Genomic DNA, 18220 nt, shown 5'->3' with positions numbered 1-18220 from the left:
TTTAAATATGTCCAGCTTATTGTACACGAGTTAATCCTCAAAAGCTAAAGAAAAAGCAGAGAATGGGGCAAGAGGAATTAGAAAAACCAACTATAGACAACTTTTCCACCGAGTCTTGTTATAAAGAGAAGCAGAGAATAGAGGAGTGGTGGGAGGAGGGATGTGGGGTCAGGAGATCTTTTTTTAAGATGAGAGAAATCACAACATGAGTCTGTATACTGGTAGGAATGATCCAGTAAGGAGGAAACACTGGTGACAGGAGACAGAAGGGAGACTTTCTCGAGTGATGTCTGGTATCCTCCAGCAGGTGAGAAGGGCTGGGATCATGATGTGGCCTCGACTGGAGGCAGGTGGGGCTCCCTCTGGTCATATGGGGAAGGCAGAGCATATGCGTAGAGATGCTTCTGTCGGGAGATGTTGAACACCCTGTTCTCATTGCTTCGGTTTCCCCAGGGACGTGCATAGCAAGATCATCAGCAGAGAGGACGATGGGTGGAGATGTTGGCTGTTGAGGATAGTGGAGCAGGGGTGGAATGGTGGTCTAGAAGAATGGAGGAGCGATTGGGCCAAGGAGACGTGGGGTGACCCGTGACTCCTGAATTTAGACTGAGGCCACTGAGCAAGATTGAGTGCTTTTAGCAATCGTAGTGGGCTGCCTGGGCATAAGTGTTGAACACTGGTGAATGCTGAGGAGTGGATTTAGCCATAGTTGTGTTTTTTCAAGTGTATTCAACCAAAGAGTGCAGGCGAAAGGCATGGAGTGTGGGTGAAAGAAAGGCATTATAATGGTGGACTGGCTGTATGTTTAGATGTAGAAACTCCAAGAAGTACTTTAATTTTTTTCTAATTCATCTCTCATTCAAGTTTTGCAAAAAGGCGGTAATGGATCATGGAAGTCATCTCAAAATAATCCAAAAAACTGTTTGAGCTTTTAACATCTTTTTAGAAAACAAAGAAAGGAAGAGAAATGAAAAAATGCCATTTACACCTTGAGTTAAAAAAATTACCAAAATGAAATATAGCATACGTATATCTCATCAGATCACACAGTTTCCTGTCAAATATGTTTCATGACTGGAAAACAACTCTGTCAAGCCTAGATGTTATAAGTTGAAAATGCAAATGATCCAAGATGGTAAATTTTACGCAAGACAGTACTTTATACGTTAAATCTCAGGAAAATAGAACACAAAAAGGCTTTTCTTTATGATAATCAAGCAAGATTATCTCAGTTGTAAGTATTTGGTAACCTTAGCTTCTTTTATCAGGAAGGAGAAGCATGTTAGGACAGCGCCTGAATGGAGTAGTACGTACTTTAAGACCCAAGTGACTCCCTGATTTAAAAAATAAGACAGAGAAAGACAAATACCGTATGATTTCGCTTATATGTGAAATCAAAAAACAAAACAAATGAACAAGACAAAACAGAGACAGACTCACAGATACAGGAAACAAACTGGTGGTTACCAGAGGAGGGAGGGGTTGGGGGGGTGGGTGACACAGGTGAAGGGGATAAGAGGTCCAAACTTCCAGTCATAAAGGGAATGACTTATGGGGATGTAACGTACATCGTAGGGAATATGGTCAATAATATTGTAACAACTTTGTATGGTGACAGATGGTAACTGGACTTATCATGGTGATCGTTTCGTAATGTATGTAGATATTGAATTTCTATGACGTACACCTGAAACTAGTAGGCTATTGTATGTCAATTATACTTCAATAAAAACCACAATAAAAAATACGTGTTTCTGATTTCATACTTCTCACTTTTAAGGAAAGGAAGACATAGTTTTGGATAATCTTCAGAGATAGCACTATTTTGGTGAGGGCTTACAACAGTTGAAATTCTTTTGTTTGTATTTTACAGCCTTTAATCAATCCTTCCTTTGTGAATTTGAGGTTGTTGTGGGCAGATGGGTGATAATATTTTACAAGAAATGAGCTTGACGGAGAGTTAAGAACATGCTCTCCTGGTCAAGCTACCTTCGTGTTTCCAAAGGGGTCTTATTGATGGGACTGTTTCTTGCCCATTTCCAGGTTGCAAAAGAAGAGTGGTCTCAGACCCTCTGGATCAACCTGAATGTTCAGTTTCTCCAGGAAGGAATCGAAGGTTTTCTCAAGGCCCTCAGAAAGCTGCCCCGGCAGGTCCGAAGCTTATCAGTGGCCTACTATTTGGAAGCAAAAATGAAGGCATTCAAAGACTCGATTCCTTTACTTCTTGACTTGAAGCACGAGGCACTAAGAGACAGGTGTGTTTTGTGCTCTGTTAGCTGATGTGAAAGCGTGGGAGGAGGTTTTAGTTTAAAATATGTCTTTGCTAAGATCTGCTGACGAAGAACAAGGTTTCAACAGCGAGCCAGGGCTAGAAATATGCAAGGGATATTTCTATAATATTGTTTCTATAAAATAATCAACAACAAGGATTCTCCTATTTATGCCTGTCGGGCGTAAAGTGGCATTTGCAGTTGCTTCATTCAAAGGTTTTTTTTTTTTTTGTGAGGAAGATCAGCCCTGAGCTAACATCCATGCTAATCCTCCTCTTTGTGCTGAGGAAGACCAGCCCTGAGCTAACATCTATTGCCAATCCTCCTCCTTTTTTTCCCCAAAGCCCCAGTAGATAGTTGTATGTCCTAGTTGCACATCCTTCTAGTTGCTGTATGTGGGACGCGGCCTCAGCGTGGCTGGAGAAGCGGTGTGTCAGTGCGCGCCTGGGATCTGAACCCGGGCCGCCAATAGCAGAGTGCGCACTTAACCGCTAAGCCACGGGGCTGGCCCATCAAAGGTTTTAAAAAAATAGCAAGGGGTCTAGATTGGCGCCATCCAGCAGAAATATGCGACCCACATATGTAATTCAAAATTTTCTAGCAGCTTCATTTAAAAAGTAAAAGAAAACAGGTGCAAATAATTTTGATAATATATTTTAGTTAACCCAATATATACAAAACATCATCATTACAACATGTAATCAATATAAAACATTATTGGAAAGATGTTTTACATTCTCGTTAAAAAAGACATTGCAGTCCTCTTGTATTTTACACTTAGAGCATATCTCACCTTGGACGCGCCACATTTCAGATGGCCACCTGAGACTTGTGGCTGCCATATTGGACGGCGTAGGTCTCACTAGTTTCCTAATGGAATAGCCAGTCCTGGGGAGGGATGGAGGAGACTCACCCTCATTTGTCTGTGAGCACTTGGATGTGGTTCCACAGGGACAGGAATTAGTAGGAGCTTTGTGAGTTACATTCTCCCTGACATGTTCCTCTCCTCCTCCATCGTATTTCCCGGGACATACGGGAGTCATGTGGACAGAGAGTCATGTGATGGCATCAAATGACTTCATTCTACGCAGCAAGAAGGTCATTCCCCTTCCAGTTCCCTTCCAATGCTTGTGATTCTATCAATGAGAAGGTCTCCCTTAAGTGCCAATATGTCTTTGACACCTCTGTACACCTGTAAATCTCCCCTCAACCAAAGGCAGGCAGCCCTCTGCCCTGGGGACGTAAATTCTAAGCCCATCTCTGTCACTGTCCTGCTGAGTCCCCTGGGGCGCTCACTTTTACCTGCAGTGAACATTCTTCAGTTTTCTCATCTAGATAGAAGGTAAACTAGGTAGAAGGAAGCATTTTCTAGCTAAAGTTTCCTGTTTTATGATCCCATGACTCAAAGTTTCCCAAACTCAGGTCATTTCTCACCATTTTTGTCATATCCAAGTGTCACTTATACTGTCATTACTCACTGTATTTTTTTCTATCAGCTTATTTCTTTTTTACTTAAATGAATGTATTCTAAAAAGAAACTTGCACTAGCACTATAAATGGAAAACTAAAAGCTCTTGCCATAAATAGAAAGTAATTTTAAAAATAAAAATTAAAAAAAAAATTTAACTCAAAACTGCTGCCTGTGGCTGAGCCGGAGGCTTGCTCTCAGAGAAAGGTGAATAACAGTGCAGAGGTGTCAGAGGCCCAGCAGCACCATGTCTCTTGGGTGTAACTAGAAGGAGTGGAAGGAAACGGAAAGAGGGTCCCTCCTCCCTGGTGGCTCAGTGTCGTCTCCTGCTGTGTCATCTGTGGGCCCGCTGGCCCCCCACCAGGTTCTGAAACCCCTGCTTCATGTCAGCTCCTGGGCTGGGCCTGGAATAGAAAGAGAGTAAAACAGTAGGTTCTCCTTTCTGACCACTTCTGTGCGTGTGTGTGCGTGTTTACAACGAAAATCAGTGATTCTATGCTCATGGCTTATGTGCTGGGTACCTGGCATTCTGCGGGTCTAGTACTATGTTTGACATTCATTCCATATAAATGGAACCATAAAAACGAGCAAAACCACGGGCCAAATTCGAACCTTAAAAGGAGGCCGAATTGGTCAGGAGCAGAGCTGCTTAGCGCCGAGTCTGTCCCGACCCTCCTGTCTGAAGGAGACCCCTGCTTGCTTTCTCTGTCACGCTGCAGTTTTTTTCATAATACTTGAAACAATGTGTCCTCATTTAATTTATAGATTTGTTTTATGTCTACTGATTGTCTCCCTGGGTAGGTGGCAGTGTTCCCGAGGGCAGAGGCCTTGCCTTTTAGTCACCATGTCCCCCCCCACAGCTAGCCCACTGCCTGGCTCAGAGTTACTGCTTGATAAATATTTATCAAATACACGAGTGCTTGTAATTTACACCAGGGTCTTAGATGGGCTGAGTGATCCAGCAGAGGTTGAGATCACTGGTCCAGACACTAGGACAGAAGCATTTTCTTCTGGTGGTCGTGAAGACTAGCCATCTAAGAGAATGTCTTGCTAGATGTTGTTTCCTGGGTTTAATTCTGACAGCAGTGGGATTTCGGAAACTTTGGAAATATAATTCCAATGGTGTCCTCATATTTCAGAATTCCATTATAAGAAGTGTTTATAATGGGATTTGTCCTGTGGGTTAAGTGGGAATAATTCAATAAGCATCAAGATTTTAATGTGATGCACTTTCAGGCATTGGAAAGATCTTATGGAAAAAACAGGCGTATTTTTTGAAATGACTGAGACGTTCACCTTGGAAAATATGTTTGCTATGGAACTTCACAAACATACGGACGTCCTCAATGAGATTCTAACAGCAGCCATCAAAGAGATCGCCATTGAGAAAGTAAGATTGTTTTTAGTTATAAGACAGTCTAGAGAAAAAAGAGAATTATTTTTTTAGTTCAAAGAGAAAACTTGTTTGCTCTAGTACCTGTTGTGTTTGAGTAGTAAAGAACTGTTTTAGAAATAGAATTTCTGCCTCGGTTAAATTTTTTATTGTTCTTAATTATAGTTTCACTTTTAATTTATTTATTAAAGAAATAATGGATGTTCATGATAGAAAACCGAGAAAATAAACAAATTGCTCTTAATTCCACCACCTGGAGATTATTATTATTAACATTTTAGTGTATATCCTTTAATACTAAAAAATGCATATACACACGTACATACACATATACATATATTCACACACACACAAAAACATGTATAAACACACATATACATGTACATACCTGCATATGCTCGCACATACACATGTGTATGTACATAAATACACACATCACACATACACATAGAAACACACATACACACATATATGGACATACATATGCATACATATACCCATAATACACACATACGTATGTATGCACATACACATAAATATTGATACAGGTGTTTTTTGAAAATGTAATCATAAATAGTCATATTATTTTGTAATTTGGTTTTCTTGCCTACCAGTGGAGGAAACACGGGGCAGAGCCCAGGAGTATGTGGATTGGAGGCAGACTATGGAATTTAGACCCGGTTCTGGGGCTCAGCAGCTGCGTGAACTTGGCGAGCTGCTTCCCCTCTCTGAGCCCCTGGTCCCCGCCTCTGTAAAACGTGGGTGACTGTGCTCCCTGCCTCGCTGGGGTGCTTTGGGCCTGACGGAGGTCGTGTCTGGAGCGTGCTCGCTGGCCCATAGCGGGGGCCTGGGCACTGACGGCTAGCATCGCCACGACAGCATCTCCGCTTCTTTGGGAAACCCACCCAGCTCCGGGTTGAGGAATTGGTCGAAGGCAAAGCTCGGGAAGTGGCTGTGGGGTTGGGGCTCTGTGTCTTCAGTGTATGGGCCTGAACCATTCTTCCCGTATTCCCGGCCAGGCTGTGAAGGAAATCCTGGACACGTGGGAAAATATGAAATTTTCTGTGGTCAAGTATTACAAGGGCACGCAGGAGCGAGGCTACATCTTGGGGTCTGTTGACGAAATTATCCAGTGCCTCGATGACAACACCATCAACCTGCAAAGCATCTCGGGAAGCAGATTTGTGAGACCTTTTCTGCAAACCGTTCACAAATGGGAGAAAACGCTTTCTCTAATAGGGGAAGTCATTGAGGTGAGAGAAAAGACAACAGATGGCTAAGAGCCGGTTCATAGCAGGAAAGAACCTTTACATGAGAATATTCTGTGCTTAGAAACTAGTGATTCTCTTTCATACTTTTTCTGTCTTGATTTATTTTGGGGGACAGGTGCATGATTAGATGAGTTGATCTGAGTTTTTATTTCAATGAATGCATTTTTAAGTTCCAAGATTCCTAACTGGTTCTTTTTTACCTGTCCCTATTCTTGTTTAATACTGTCCTATTCTTGTTGCAAGGATGTTTTCACCTCCTGTATGACACTGAAGAATTTAAACATAAAGTCCTTTGCACATGTCTCTATACTTTTTCTTTTCTCCGGTCAGAATTTTCCTCTTTTATTGTGACTGTCTTTCATGGTAGTGAATTTTTCTCTGTGTGATTTTGATTTTTTTTAAGTTCATCTTATGCAAATTGTTTTGCGTGTGCTTGCTTCACTTTCTCATATGTTTTTGCAGTTTCTCCAGCCTGGCCTGCCACGTTGGGCAGCATCAGACAAGGTCTCATATTGGGTGCTTTGGGGCTTTCTTCCTCTGTGGGAAATACTAGTCCAGACCTCTGTGAGCAACCCAGGCTCATCTCACCGTTTTTGTGTGGCTGCCTTTTTCCCTCCCCAGACCACAGGCCAGTGCCTTGTTCCAGGCCCCACCCAGAGCTTTGGGTGGGACGACACCAGGCCTGGTTCACTGGCTGGGAGTGTGGTCCAGGCCCTCACCCCTCCATCATGCATGGGCTTCCTTCGATTGCTTTTTTGTTTGTTTTTTGTCTATTAATTTTTATCAGTGGAAGCTGTTAGGTAGGATATAGTATGGCTTTTTTTCTTTGTTATTTAAATTTTTAAAAATAAATGTGAAATTTATAACATAAAAATAACCATGCCACAATTTAGTGGCATTTAGTACATCACAATGTTGCACAACCACCACCTCTATGTAATTCCAGAACATTTTCATCATCTCAAAAGAAAATCCCATACCCATTAAAAGCAGTCGCTCTCTACTCCCACCTCCTCCAGCCTCTGGCAACCACCAGTCTGTTTTCTGTCTCTATGAATTTACCTATTTTGGATATTTCATATAAATGGAATCATACAATATGTGGCATTTGTATCTGGCTTCTTTCACTCAGCATCATGTTTTCAAGGTCCATCCACATTGTAGCAGGTGTCCGTGCTTCATTCTTTTTTATGGCTGAGTCATAGTGCCTTGTGTAGACGGACCACATTGTGTGAATCCGTTCCTCTGTTGATGGATAGTTGGGTTGTTTCCACCTGCTGGCTGTTGTCAACAGTGCTGCTATGAGCATTCCTGTACAGCTGTGTTTTGGATCCCTATTTTGAGTTCTTTGGAGTCCATGCCTAGGAGTGGAATTGTGGGTCACAGAGTGTTTGGCTGGAGTTTTGTATGGGCTTCTGCACCGTCTGTCCCTTGTTCCTCTGGGTCACAGGGCTCCAACCCCTGCTCACAACGAGAAGCTTCCTCCCTGTCCTAGGCTGGTGTGGAGAGTTTCCTTGTGCTTTTGAGTGTGGCTGTGTGTTGTAAGAGACTTAGCTGTGCTTCCTCCATATTCCAGTATATTTGGAAAGGAGCGTATGCGCTCGCTCTGCCGTCTTCCCTGGAAGGTCCTTAGACCTGAGTGGGTTTGAGTCTGTCCCGTGTTAGGGTGGGGTTTAGCCATTCGCACTTTGAGGTACTTGGTACCCATGCTGACGTTAACATCGTGCATTTACAGATTTGGATGCTGGTTCAGAGAAAATGGATGTATCTTGAGAGCATTTTTATCGGTGGAGACATCAGATCTCAACTTCCGGACGAGGCAAAGAAGTTTGACAACATCGATAGAGTATTTAAAAGGGCAAGTGATTGGCTTCTGTTTTAGTCGTGAAAAAGGGCAGTGATTTGAGATACTTTTACTTACATATTTGCATGTAGAATTTTGTCCATTAGTAGCTTCAGAGTGTTTTCTGTCATTATATATGGCCTTAATCTGTTCAGTGATCATGTGTTTGATTTTAAGCCACTGGCATGTGGCACTGAAATTTTTTACATTTATTTTTTATTATAAAAGTAATACTTATTTATAAAACTTGGGAAATGTAGAAAAGAAGAAAAAAATGTATCTTCCATAGTTCCATAACCTTGATGTGACCATTTTAATATGTCATATATTTCTTTTACCTTTTTTCTATGTGTATGGGTTTAAAAACACAATTATAATGAATTTTTATAAAAATTTATAATTTGCTCTTAATATTATGAGAAACATATTCATATTATGAAACCATCTGAGAAAATATTTTAATGCAAATACAAAAAAAATTTAGTTTGTATAAGATTCCAGTGTGTGGCTTGACGTTCGTTTAGTTAATTATTGTCTGGTAACTGAACACCTTGTTTGAAGCAGAATTCTTTGCTTCTATAAATAATTAGTAGGTTTGTGCCTAACGCTTTTACCATATTTAGGATGAATATCTTATGATAGATTGTTAGAAAGTAAATTGTCCATGAAAGGCTATGCCCATTTTAAAGTCCTTTCCAGAAAGGGCTGTGCCAGTCATCACTTCTGCTCGTAATCAGTGGGGCGAGGATTTTAACCCAGCCCACCTGACCTCCAACCCGGGGGACCTTGCTTCTTAGCGATGCTGTTGTGTTCTTCAGTCACAGGTGGCCAGTTCACGTTTGGGTCTCCTTTATCCATTAGCGTTTATAATTTTTTCTTATCCATTGCATAAGCTTTTTTTAGCTTATGCAACAGATACCTACTCATTATAGAAAGATTTAGAAATGGTAGAAAAGCAAAAAAAGAGAAGAAAAGAAAAAATACAAACCTACAATCCCACACCCAAGATAATCATTTTAACAGTTTAGCATATATCTTTCCAGAATTTAATTCTTATGTAAACATATAAATAAATATATAAATAAGTATTCTACAAAAATAGGATCATAATACCAATATGATCATTTTTTTAATTTAACATCTTTGACATATGTTTCAATAAATATGTAAACATCTAAATTATCACTTACAGCAAATTATTGACCTAATTCCCTATTTTTGGAAATTTAGGCTATTTTCTTTTCCTTTTTTGCAACTTTAAAAGTGCTGCAGTGAATATTCTGGTATATGCAAATTGCTCAAAATGGAGTTGCTGGCTTCATTGGTTCAGCGAATGGTGATTGAGGGCCTGCTGTGTGCAGCCCCTCCGCAGGCACATGGGCACGTCAGTGAGCAAAAGAGATAAAAATCGCCACCCTGGACAGCTGAGCTTCTATTGGGAAGACAGAAAGAAATAAACACTGGAAATAAGTGAATTATATAGAGTGCGTTAGAAGGTGCTAAGGATCTGCTTATTTAGACATTTACCAGCTTTTGCCAAATGGGCCTCCTGAAAGGCTGTGGTCCCCGGTGTTGGTTGGTTCTGTTCTCTGTGGTCCCCGGGCCTTGGCAGATACCCGGGCGAGAGCATCGCTTCTGCCTCCTGGCTTGACGGCTCTCCTCTCCGCCTTGTCCAGATCATGGGCGAGACCTTGAAAGACCCGGTGATCAAGAAGTGCTGTGAAGCCCCGAACCGTCTCAGTGACCTGCAGAACATCAGCGAGGGCCTGGAGAAATGCCAGAAGAGCCTGAACGACTACTTGGATTCCAAGAGAAATGCTTTCCCCAGGTTCTTCTTCATTTCCGACGACGAGCTGCTCAGCATCCTGGGGAACAGCGACCCGCTCTGCGTGCAGGAGCACATGATCAAGGTCGGCCCCGGGGCTCACGGGGGAGCGTCTGCGTAGGCTCTGTAACTGCGGTTGGTTCTATCCGAGTTCTCTTGGCAATTCAGTGCAACCCAGAGTTTTAAGACTGTGAAATGCTGCTGGCGTTTTAATTTGAAGCATAAATCTGATGAAATCCCCCGTTGTCTGAAATTGCACCCCGACTCAGCTGGTGTTTGTTGCTCTTTTCCCACAGTCCTCAAACAGTTTTGGAGAAACTAAAAAAGTACAAAAATACACAAAGATTAATATAATCAGCCGAGAGGCCATACAGGATAGTGGTTTAGCACATGGACTCGGGAGTCAGATTGCCTGAGTTCAAATCCTGGCTCTACACAGATTTGCTGTGTGACCTTTGGCAAGTTACTTAACCTTCCTGGGTATCAGTTTCCTTATCTGTAAATGGAGATAACTCCAATAGTTACCTGCTTCAGTGGAGTTGTTATAAAGATTAAATGAGTTAATATTTGTAAAGTACTTAGAACAGTGCCTGACTTACAATGTTGGCCAAATAACATTATTCGTGCCCCAGAATGGACACTTGTCACCATTTAGTCACATTTACTTTGTCTCTTTTTTGTAAAACAAAGTTGTAGAGATCAAGTTGACATACGTTGTCCCCTCTCCCTGTTCACAGTTCTTCCTCCACTTTCGAGAGGCAGCCACTATCATGAGTTTGCTGTGATTCCTTCCAGCCCCTGTTTTCATACTTTTATATAAATATATGTGTATCCGTGAACAATACTGAATGGCAGGAAGCGCAACAGACAAAACTGTCCCTTGTGATCGAGAACCAGAGCACGGTCAGCTAATCACAGCTCTGTATTTAGTATCAGCCTAGAGCAGGGCTTCTCAGCCTTGGCATTGACATCTTGGGCCAAGTAATTCTTTGCTCTGTGTGTGTGTGTGTGTGTGTGTGTGTGTGTGTGTGTGTGTGTCGGGGGGTGGGGCTGTCCTGTGCGTTGCAGGATGTTCAGCAGTGTCCACTGGACGCCAGAGTGTCCCTCTCCAGCTATGACAACCAAAAATGACTCCAGACAGTGCCCCATGTCCTGTGGGCGCAGAATCACCGCGGTTGAGAACCAGTGTTATAGAGTAATTCCTTTATTCCAAAGAAACAAAGCACTAAGGATCAAGCATTTAACTCCATACTTTCCCTTTAATTAATGCTGATTTCCTTCTTAAAGTAAGATTCACAGTTTTTTGTTCTTTTGTTTTGTGAGGAAGACTGGCCCTGAGCTAACATCTCTTGCCAATTCTCCTCTTTTTTGCTGAGGAAGATTGGCCATGAGCTAACGTCTGTGCCCATCTTCCTCCATTTTCTATGTGGGACGCCACTGTGGGATAGCTTGATGAGCGGTGCATCGGTCCGAGCCCGGAACCTGTGAACTCCGGGCTGCTGAAGCGGAGCGTGCAAACTTAACCACTACGCCACCGGGCCAGCCGAAAGATTCACAGTTTTGATTTCATGTTTTCCTTCCTCAAAGGGAGGCTTATATTCTGTTTCCACTTTTATAAACAAATATTTTACTGTTTTAGAAAAATGTGTTAGAAATACTTCATTTACTGGTATTGCAAACCTCTGATTTTATTCTTTGAAGCCTGTTGCCTTCTCCTCCTCCTCTCGGATTTGCAGGTGTCTTGTCTTCTGTATTGGGCCCTAAAAGACTCATTTTCCTGAATATTGTTCTGGTTAATAATGATGATGATAGCCAACAAATGGCGAGTTGAATGTGCCAGCATTTCACACATGTCGTTTGGTTTAATCCTTCCAACCTCGTCTTGTAAGAGCCATAGTCACGTTTATTCCAGGCCGAGAGAGGAGAAGCGGTTTGCCCAAAGTCACCCACTGGTCAGTGGACACAGGTCTCTAATTCCTCAGCCCAGGGCGTTTAACCACCAGGCCGTTCCACTTCTCCTCTGTTCAGCTGGTCCCTATGGCCACGTCCCTCTCCATTCCAGCATACACTCTAGAATCTCCAGTGTGCAGAGGGAGTCTGTCTTCTTTTCCTTTCTTTGTTTTTTAATCCACCACAGACCTTTGCCGGTGCAGGATAAAGGAAAGCACTCAGTGTGTGTTTGTGGAATGAACGCTTGGGTGAATGCACGTCTATTGAGCGGGCGGCCTCTTGCTTGCATCCCCGCAGCTCTGCAGTGATGGAGTGCTGCAGGCTGTTCTCTGGTTCCAGAACTCAGGGAAGGTATTACAGGGTGCCTTCTCCCTCTCTACTGCAGATGTATGACAACGTAGCGTTGCTGAGGTTTCACGACGGGGAGAGTGGAGAAAAACTAGTGTCCGCCATGATTTCAGCGGAGGGAGAAGCCATGGAGTTCCGGAAGATCATACGGGCCGAGGGGCGCGTGGAGGACTGGATGACAGCGGTGTTGAATGAAATGCGAAGAACCAACCGGCTGATTACCAAGGAGGCTATTTTTAGATACTGTGAGGACAGAAGCAGGTGAGGTCATCAATGTGAACATGTGCTACTTTATCATATTAATAGTCATAATGGATTCATTTTAAGGGTTTGGAGTAGATTGCCTGACATTCCAAATGAGGTTTTCTTTTCCTGCAGGAGCTAAATTAGCTGATGTGTACCTGTCTTTTAAGGATCACCTAGTACAGCACTTCTCAAAGTGTGGTCCTTGGACAGGCAGCATCAGGGCCGCTGGGAGCTTGTTAGAAATGCAGATTCCTGGGCCCCCACCCCAAACCTGCCCAATTAGAAACTCTGAGGGTGGGGCCCAGGGATCTGTGTTTTCACAAGATTCCCCGGGGATTCTGAGCACGCTCAAGTGTGAGAACCTAGTGACCGAACAGAAACCCGGTGTTCGGTAGGATTGATTCTGTGTACAGGTTAATGAGTAAAGTTGCTTCTCAAACATTTAATGAATTTCAATCACTCTTTGATTTGTGTGGCCTGAGAAGCTTCCAGGCACGGAGCTGAGCCTGCCTGCTTCTAGTTGCTAAGAGGGCTGCTTTAACCTGTGGTCTAACTCCAGGTCCATGAAGCATTGTGGGCAACCTGTTCTGTTAGGTTCAGGTGGGATTCCCAGGAAAGTTGTAGTCTATTTGGCGGGGCCTGTATGCAGACATAAAAATATTTATTATTATGATGAGAACACTGTCCTCTTGATTTTGTGCACTGCCTTTTTGACTTTGCAAGCTGAAAACGTCTATTTAAATAAATTATTAGAAAATAGCATAATATTTATATGATTATGATCCTTCTATTTGTTAGGTACTGTAAAAATTGGTTGACATCTTTCTGTAATCAGGTAATGTAGATGTCTTCAGTGGTGTGCTGGTAAACTGGCTTTCTAGAAAAAAAAAAGCTTTGATTTATGTAGTTTCATGGTGTAAATTCTCCCACCATAGCTGATTTCAAAGCTAAATGGAATAATGGTAAGAGATTTAACAGCCCACCTGCAAAGTTCCTGAATGTTTGACGGTTAGCTCTCGTGAGCCGATAGGAGGCGGCCCCAGCACATTACTGGCTCTATTCATTCATTTGACTAATATTTATTGGACTCCTGCTCTGGGCTAGTCACTGTGCTGGACGCTATTTCAGAACTGAACTAGACAGAGACCGCTACTTCTGCTCTCCAGAAGTAGTGATCACTGAATATTTTAAAGTCTCTTTAATACTCCCAAATCATATGAATTTTATGGCTGCATTAGTTAGTTTTATTTGCGTCACAACTACCACTTTGCCAGGGCATTGCTACAGGTCACAGTGCGTGGCTGGTGGGAGGCAGAGTGAGGGAATGCAACCCGATTAATTGATAAATGTCCACGACACCCTTTTCCCCACCTGAATGTCCCCTTACCCTAGCATGAGGACTTGTGGCTTCTAACGAAGGGAGTGAGTGGTTGAAATGAGCACATTGATTAATTTGAGCAGACATGTGTTGGCATCACCAAGAAGACAGGCCCAGGCCTGACAGGCCCCACAAAGCACCCAGTGTCCTGGGGTTTGCCAGACACCATCCTGCTCATCCTAGCTCTGCCCTGGCTCACTTTATTCTCTCTGGCCACGTTGCTTCCTCCTCTCCCAAATTCTGACTTCCTAGGTTTGTTGTCTTTTGTGAGGCCAATCTGTGTTGATCACTATAGCGCCATCCTCTGGCCCTTCATCACTTCTGCTACATCTCTCTTGATGTGTGGGCATCATAACTATAAATACTATTTAGGTGTTAGACGCACCCCACAATTTTAAAACAAGATGGTAAAGTTGAATATTTCTTTTTATTGTTTTAAATATTCTTTTAAATTTGTTTTGCCATTAATTGTAAGTCGTCTAGATAATGATTAGTAATTCCCAGTCACTTGTCCTGGATTGGAACTTATAGCTCTGGGTCCATTCCATTATTTTTTTAAGTATGAATTAGGAAAAAAGTTTGCCCTAAATGTATTTCAAGTCACTTACCCGCTTTGGAAATTAGTATCTCTATAGAGGAAATCCAAGTGGCCGATAAACCTGTGAACAGAGGAGAGACGTCACCAGTCATCAGGGATCTGCAAATTAAGGTGGAATGAGATCTTGTTGTTTCATGTTTCAGATTGGCAAAAAATCAAGAGCGATAACACCGAGTGCTGGAGAAGGCGTGGTGCAAAGGGCGGCACTGTGCCTTGCTGGGGGGGTGTAGATTGCTACAACCTTTTAAAGTAATTTGATCATTTCTATTCAAATAAACTACCAAAAACGAGTGCTATACTTTGGCCCAGTTGTTCTGCGTTTGGGATTCTGATCTGTAACACTAGAAGCAGCTCTGACTCATCAGGATATATGTAGAGCAGCGTTTCTCAGCCTCAGCACTGTTGAAGTCTGGGCCTGGGGAATTCTTCGTTGTGGGAGACTCCTGTGCACTGTGGGACGTTTAGCATCATCTCTGGACTCCACCACCCACTAGATGCCAGTAACACCCCAGTTGTGACAACCAAAAATGTCTCCAGGCCTTGCCCAGTGATGCAGCAGGATGTTCACTGCGGTGTTATTTGTATTGGGAAAAGAACGGGAGGCGACTTGAATAGACATCAATAAGGTGATGTTGAAGTAAATTGTGGTACTTTCATGCTCTGAAATGTGCAGCTTTTACAAAGACTGGGTTAGACTTATACCCATTGGCCTTGAGGCATGCCCATTAGAATTATTAGATGAGAAAAGCCAGGCGCAGACTAACTTGGTTTGCATGAGGCTGTTTTTGGAGAAACAGCACCCACACCCCCTTCTCCCGCATGTGTATCTATAACTCTGTCCAGGTTTGTATGCGAGTGGAGAGGAGTAGCGAGTGACACTCAGGAACTACAACAAGGAAATCTGGGCAATGTGGTCAGAGATTATTTTTGTTGGAATTTTAAAAAATTTGAAAATTCTTACAATACACCTCTAATATTACATAATTTTGAAAATCTATGAAGACATATTTTTAAAGTGATCTGGCATCTTTCTACACAGTCACGTGCCTGTACCTTTTTCGTGTGCGTGTGTCCGTGGGCCTGATATTTCACTCTCTGGCCAGAAGAGTTGACTGTCGTTTGCTTACCTAAAGCTCCTACTTTGCCTTCTCTATTCGGGATCAAAGAAATAAATCTTAATGGGACTGGTTTTGGTACCAGTCTCGGGGAGAACCTCGTAAAGGTGTGCTCGTCCCTCAGGGTCGACTGGATGCTCCTGTACCAGGGGATGGTGGTGCTGGCCGCCAGCCAGGTGTGGTGGACCTGGGAGGTGGAGGACGTCTTCCGCAAAGTGCGGCAGGGAGAGAAGCAAGCCATGAAGGACTACGGCAAGAAGATGCACCAGCAGATTGACGAGCTGGTCACGCGGATCACCATGCCCTTAAGCAAAAACGACAGGAAGAAATACAACACCGTTCTCATCATCGACGTGCATGCCAGAGACATAGTGGATTCCTTCATAAGGGGCAGGTAGGAGCTCCCCCGGCACCGGCATTGCAGAGTGGGTGCTTCCCGTCCTTCGGCCTCTCTTACCTTCCCCCATCCTCCTGGCGTCCGCCCTCTCTTCACCACCCCTCTCTCCCTCTCCTCCACTCCCGTGGCTCACCTTCCAGCATTCTCGAGGCCCGGGAGTTTGAATGGGAAAGCCAGCTGCGGTTTTACTGGGACCGAGAACCAGATGAACTGAACATCCGTCAGTGCACAGGGACCTTCGGCTACGGCTATGAGTACATGGGTCTCAATGGGAGGCTGGTCATCACGCCCCTCACGGACCGCATCTACCTGACCCTCACTCAGGTGACTGGCGACCTGGCTCTCGTGGTCATGGTTTACCTGTGGTTATGTGTATTTCTCTACGCAGGACTATGGGGATTGTGACAGTGTACTGGGTTCACCGTGTCCTCCCCCAAATTTATGTCCACCCAGAACCTCAGAATGTGACCTTATTTAGAAGTAGGGTCTTTGCAGATTTAATTAGTTTAGGATTGAGATGAGAACATTCTGGGGTAGGGCCTAAATCCAATGACTGGTGTCCTCATAAGAAGAGGACAGGACACAGAGATACAGGAAAGATGCTGTGAAGGCAGAGGCAGGGATTGGAGTGATGCGGCCACAAGCCAAAGCATGCCTGGAGCCACCAGAAGCAAGAAAGAGCCTTCCTAGAGTCTTTGGAGGGAGCATGGCCCTGCCAACACCTTGATTTCAGACTTCTGGCCTCCAGAACTGTGAAAGAATACAATTCTGTTTTTTTAAGTCACCCAGTTTAAGGTAATTTGTTACGGCTGCCCCAGGAAACTAATGCTGATAATAAGGGATATCATTGTTTAAAAAACCTATACAGGAGTTTCAATTTGGAACATGACCTAATTACTGCCTTTTGGGATTGGGCTGTTGCAAGTTTAGGCGGCTCCTAAAACCACCCTCAGGCTTAGTAATTTGCTGAAGGACTCACAGAACTCAGTAAAGCCATTAGAGTCGTGGTTGTGGTTTATTACAGCAAAAGGATACAGATAAGTCAGCAACGGGATAAGGCATAGGACAGGGTCCAGGGGAGACCAGGCACAAAGCTTCAGTTTCCTCTCCCAGGGCAGCTGTGCAGACAGTGTTATTTCTTCCAGCAACTGTGTGTGGCAGCCGCATGAAGCTGCCACCCAGGAAGCTCACTGGAGCCTTGGTGTCCAGGGTTTTAACTGGGGACAGGTCATGTAGACATGAGTGACCGCCTGAATGGCTGACCTTCACCTCCAGCCCCTCCAGAAGTCGAGCTGATCCCACACGGCCCAAGGACCCACCTAAATCACATCGTTAGACCATCTTGCATGGCCCCAGGTCCCCAGATGACCGAGGACACTCTTCTCAGGCAGGACGTTCCAAGGCTTAGGGGTCAGCTCCTAGGATCTGGAGAGGAAGGTCTAAACCTCTCCTTGGGCAAGATTACTCCTTAACTGCGCGGATGTACCTGTGTCCGTGAGCCTCAACTCAGAGCTACTGGGGCCTTGTCCTCAGCGTGGGCACAGATTCCAGCATGTCGCTTAGTCCTTAGTACACTGGTCCCTATACACTGGGTGGGGGTGGGGGGGTCAGTAGTGGTCAATGAAAAACACAGAAATGTTGAAAATGGTGACTGTCAGAAAAGGTGACTATGAACCTATCCATTGTCATATACGTATCCCACATATATTGTCACAGTGCTAAACTGGGAAATGACACCTATTTCCTTGCGTGAATCAGACAACATATGTTTCACATTTGGCTTGTAACAGGCGCTTTCCATGTATCTGGGCGGTGCCCCTGCTGGCCCAGCGGGTACTGGCAAAACCGAGACCACCAAGGACCTGGCCAAAGCCTTGGGCTTGCTCTGTGTTGTAACCAACTGTGGCGAAGGCATGGATTACAAAGTAAGGCCCTGGTGACTTCTGGTACTATCTTATTGGGCAGAGAGCTGAAAGTGGGACATAGCATTTTACCTCATACACTTCCATGAAATGACATGGTGACAGCTGGAAGAAGATGGTAGGAAACCTTTCACCTCATATGTGTCTGCTTTGTTAGCAGCATGTAGACTTAAATGCCCACCAGAGTCACGTAGAT

At 43.8% G+C, this 18220-nt stretch overlaps 1 protein-coding gene across 1 annotated transcript in view; it reads left to right on the top strand.

Annotated features, from left to right (window-relative positions):
- The window catches only part of DNAH10 (dynein axonemal heavy chain 10), a 141189-nt gene that overhangs the window by 55719 nt on the left and 67250 nt on the right, over positions 1-18220 (top strand). The window contains exons 25-33 of the mRNA XM_058531258.1: positions 2044-2255; positions 4975-5128; positions 6151-6384; positions 8138-8260; positions 9922-10155; positions 12406-12629; positions 15830-16099; positions 16243-16426; positions 17893-18027. Coding sequence (XP_058387241.1) covers positions 2044-2255; positions 4975-5128; positions 6151-6384; positions 8138-8260; positions 9922-10155; positions 12406-12629; positions 15830-16099; positions 16243-16426; positions 17893-18027 — 1770 coding nt within the window. The remainder of the gene's footprint in view (positions 1-2043; positions 2256-4974; positions 5129-6150; positions 6385-8137; positions 8261-9921; positions 10156-12405; positions 12630-15829; positions 16100-16242; positions 16427-17892; positions 18028-18220) is intronic.

The sequence above is a fragment of the Diceros bicornis genome, chromosome 35 (assembly GCF_020826845.1).
Source record: "Diceros bicornis minor isolate mBicDic1 chromosome 35, mDicBic1.mat.cur, whole genome shotgun sequence".
Lineage (NCBI taxonomy): Eukaryota > Metazoa > Chordata > Mammalia > Perissodactyla > Rhinocerotidae > Diceros > Diceros bicornis.
Note: the sequence above shows the minus strand (reverse complement) of the source record. Positions and strands in the feature narration are given on the sequence as shown.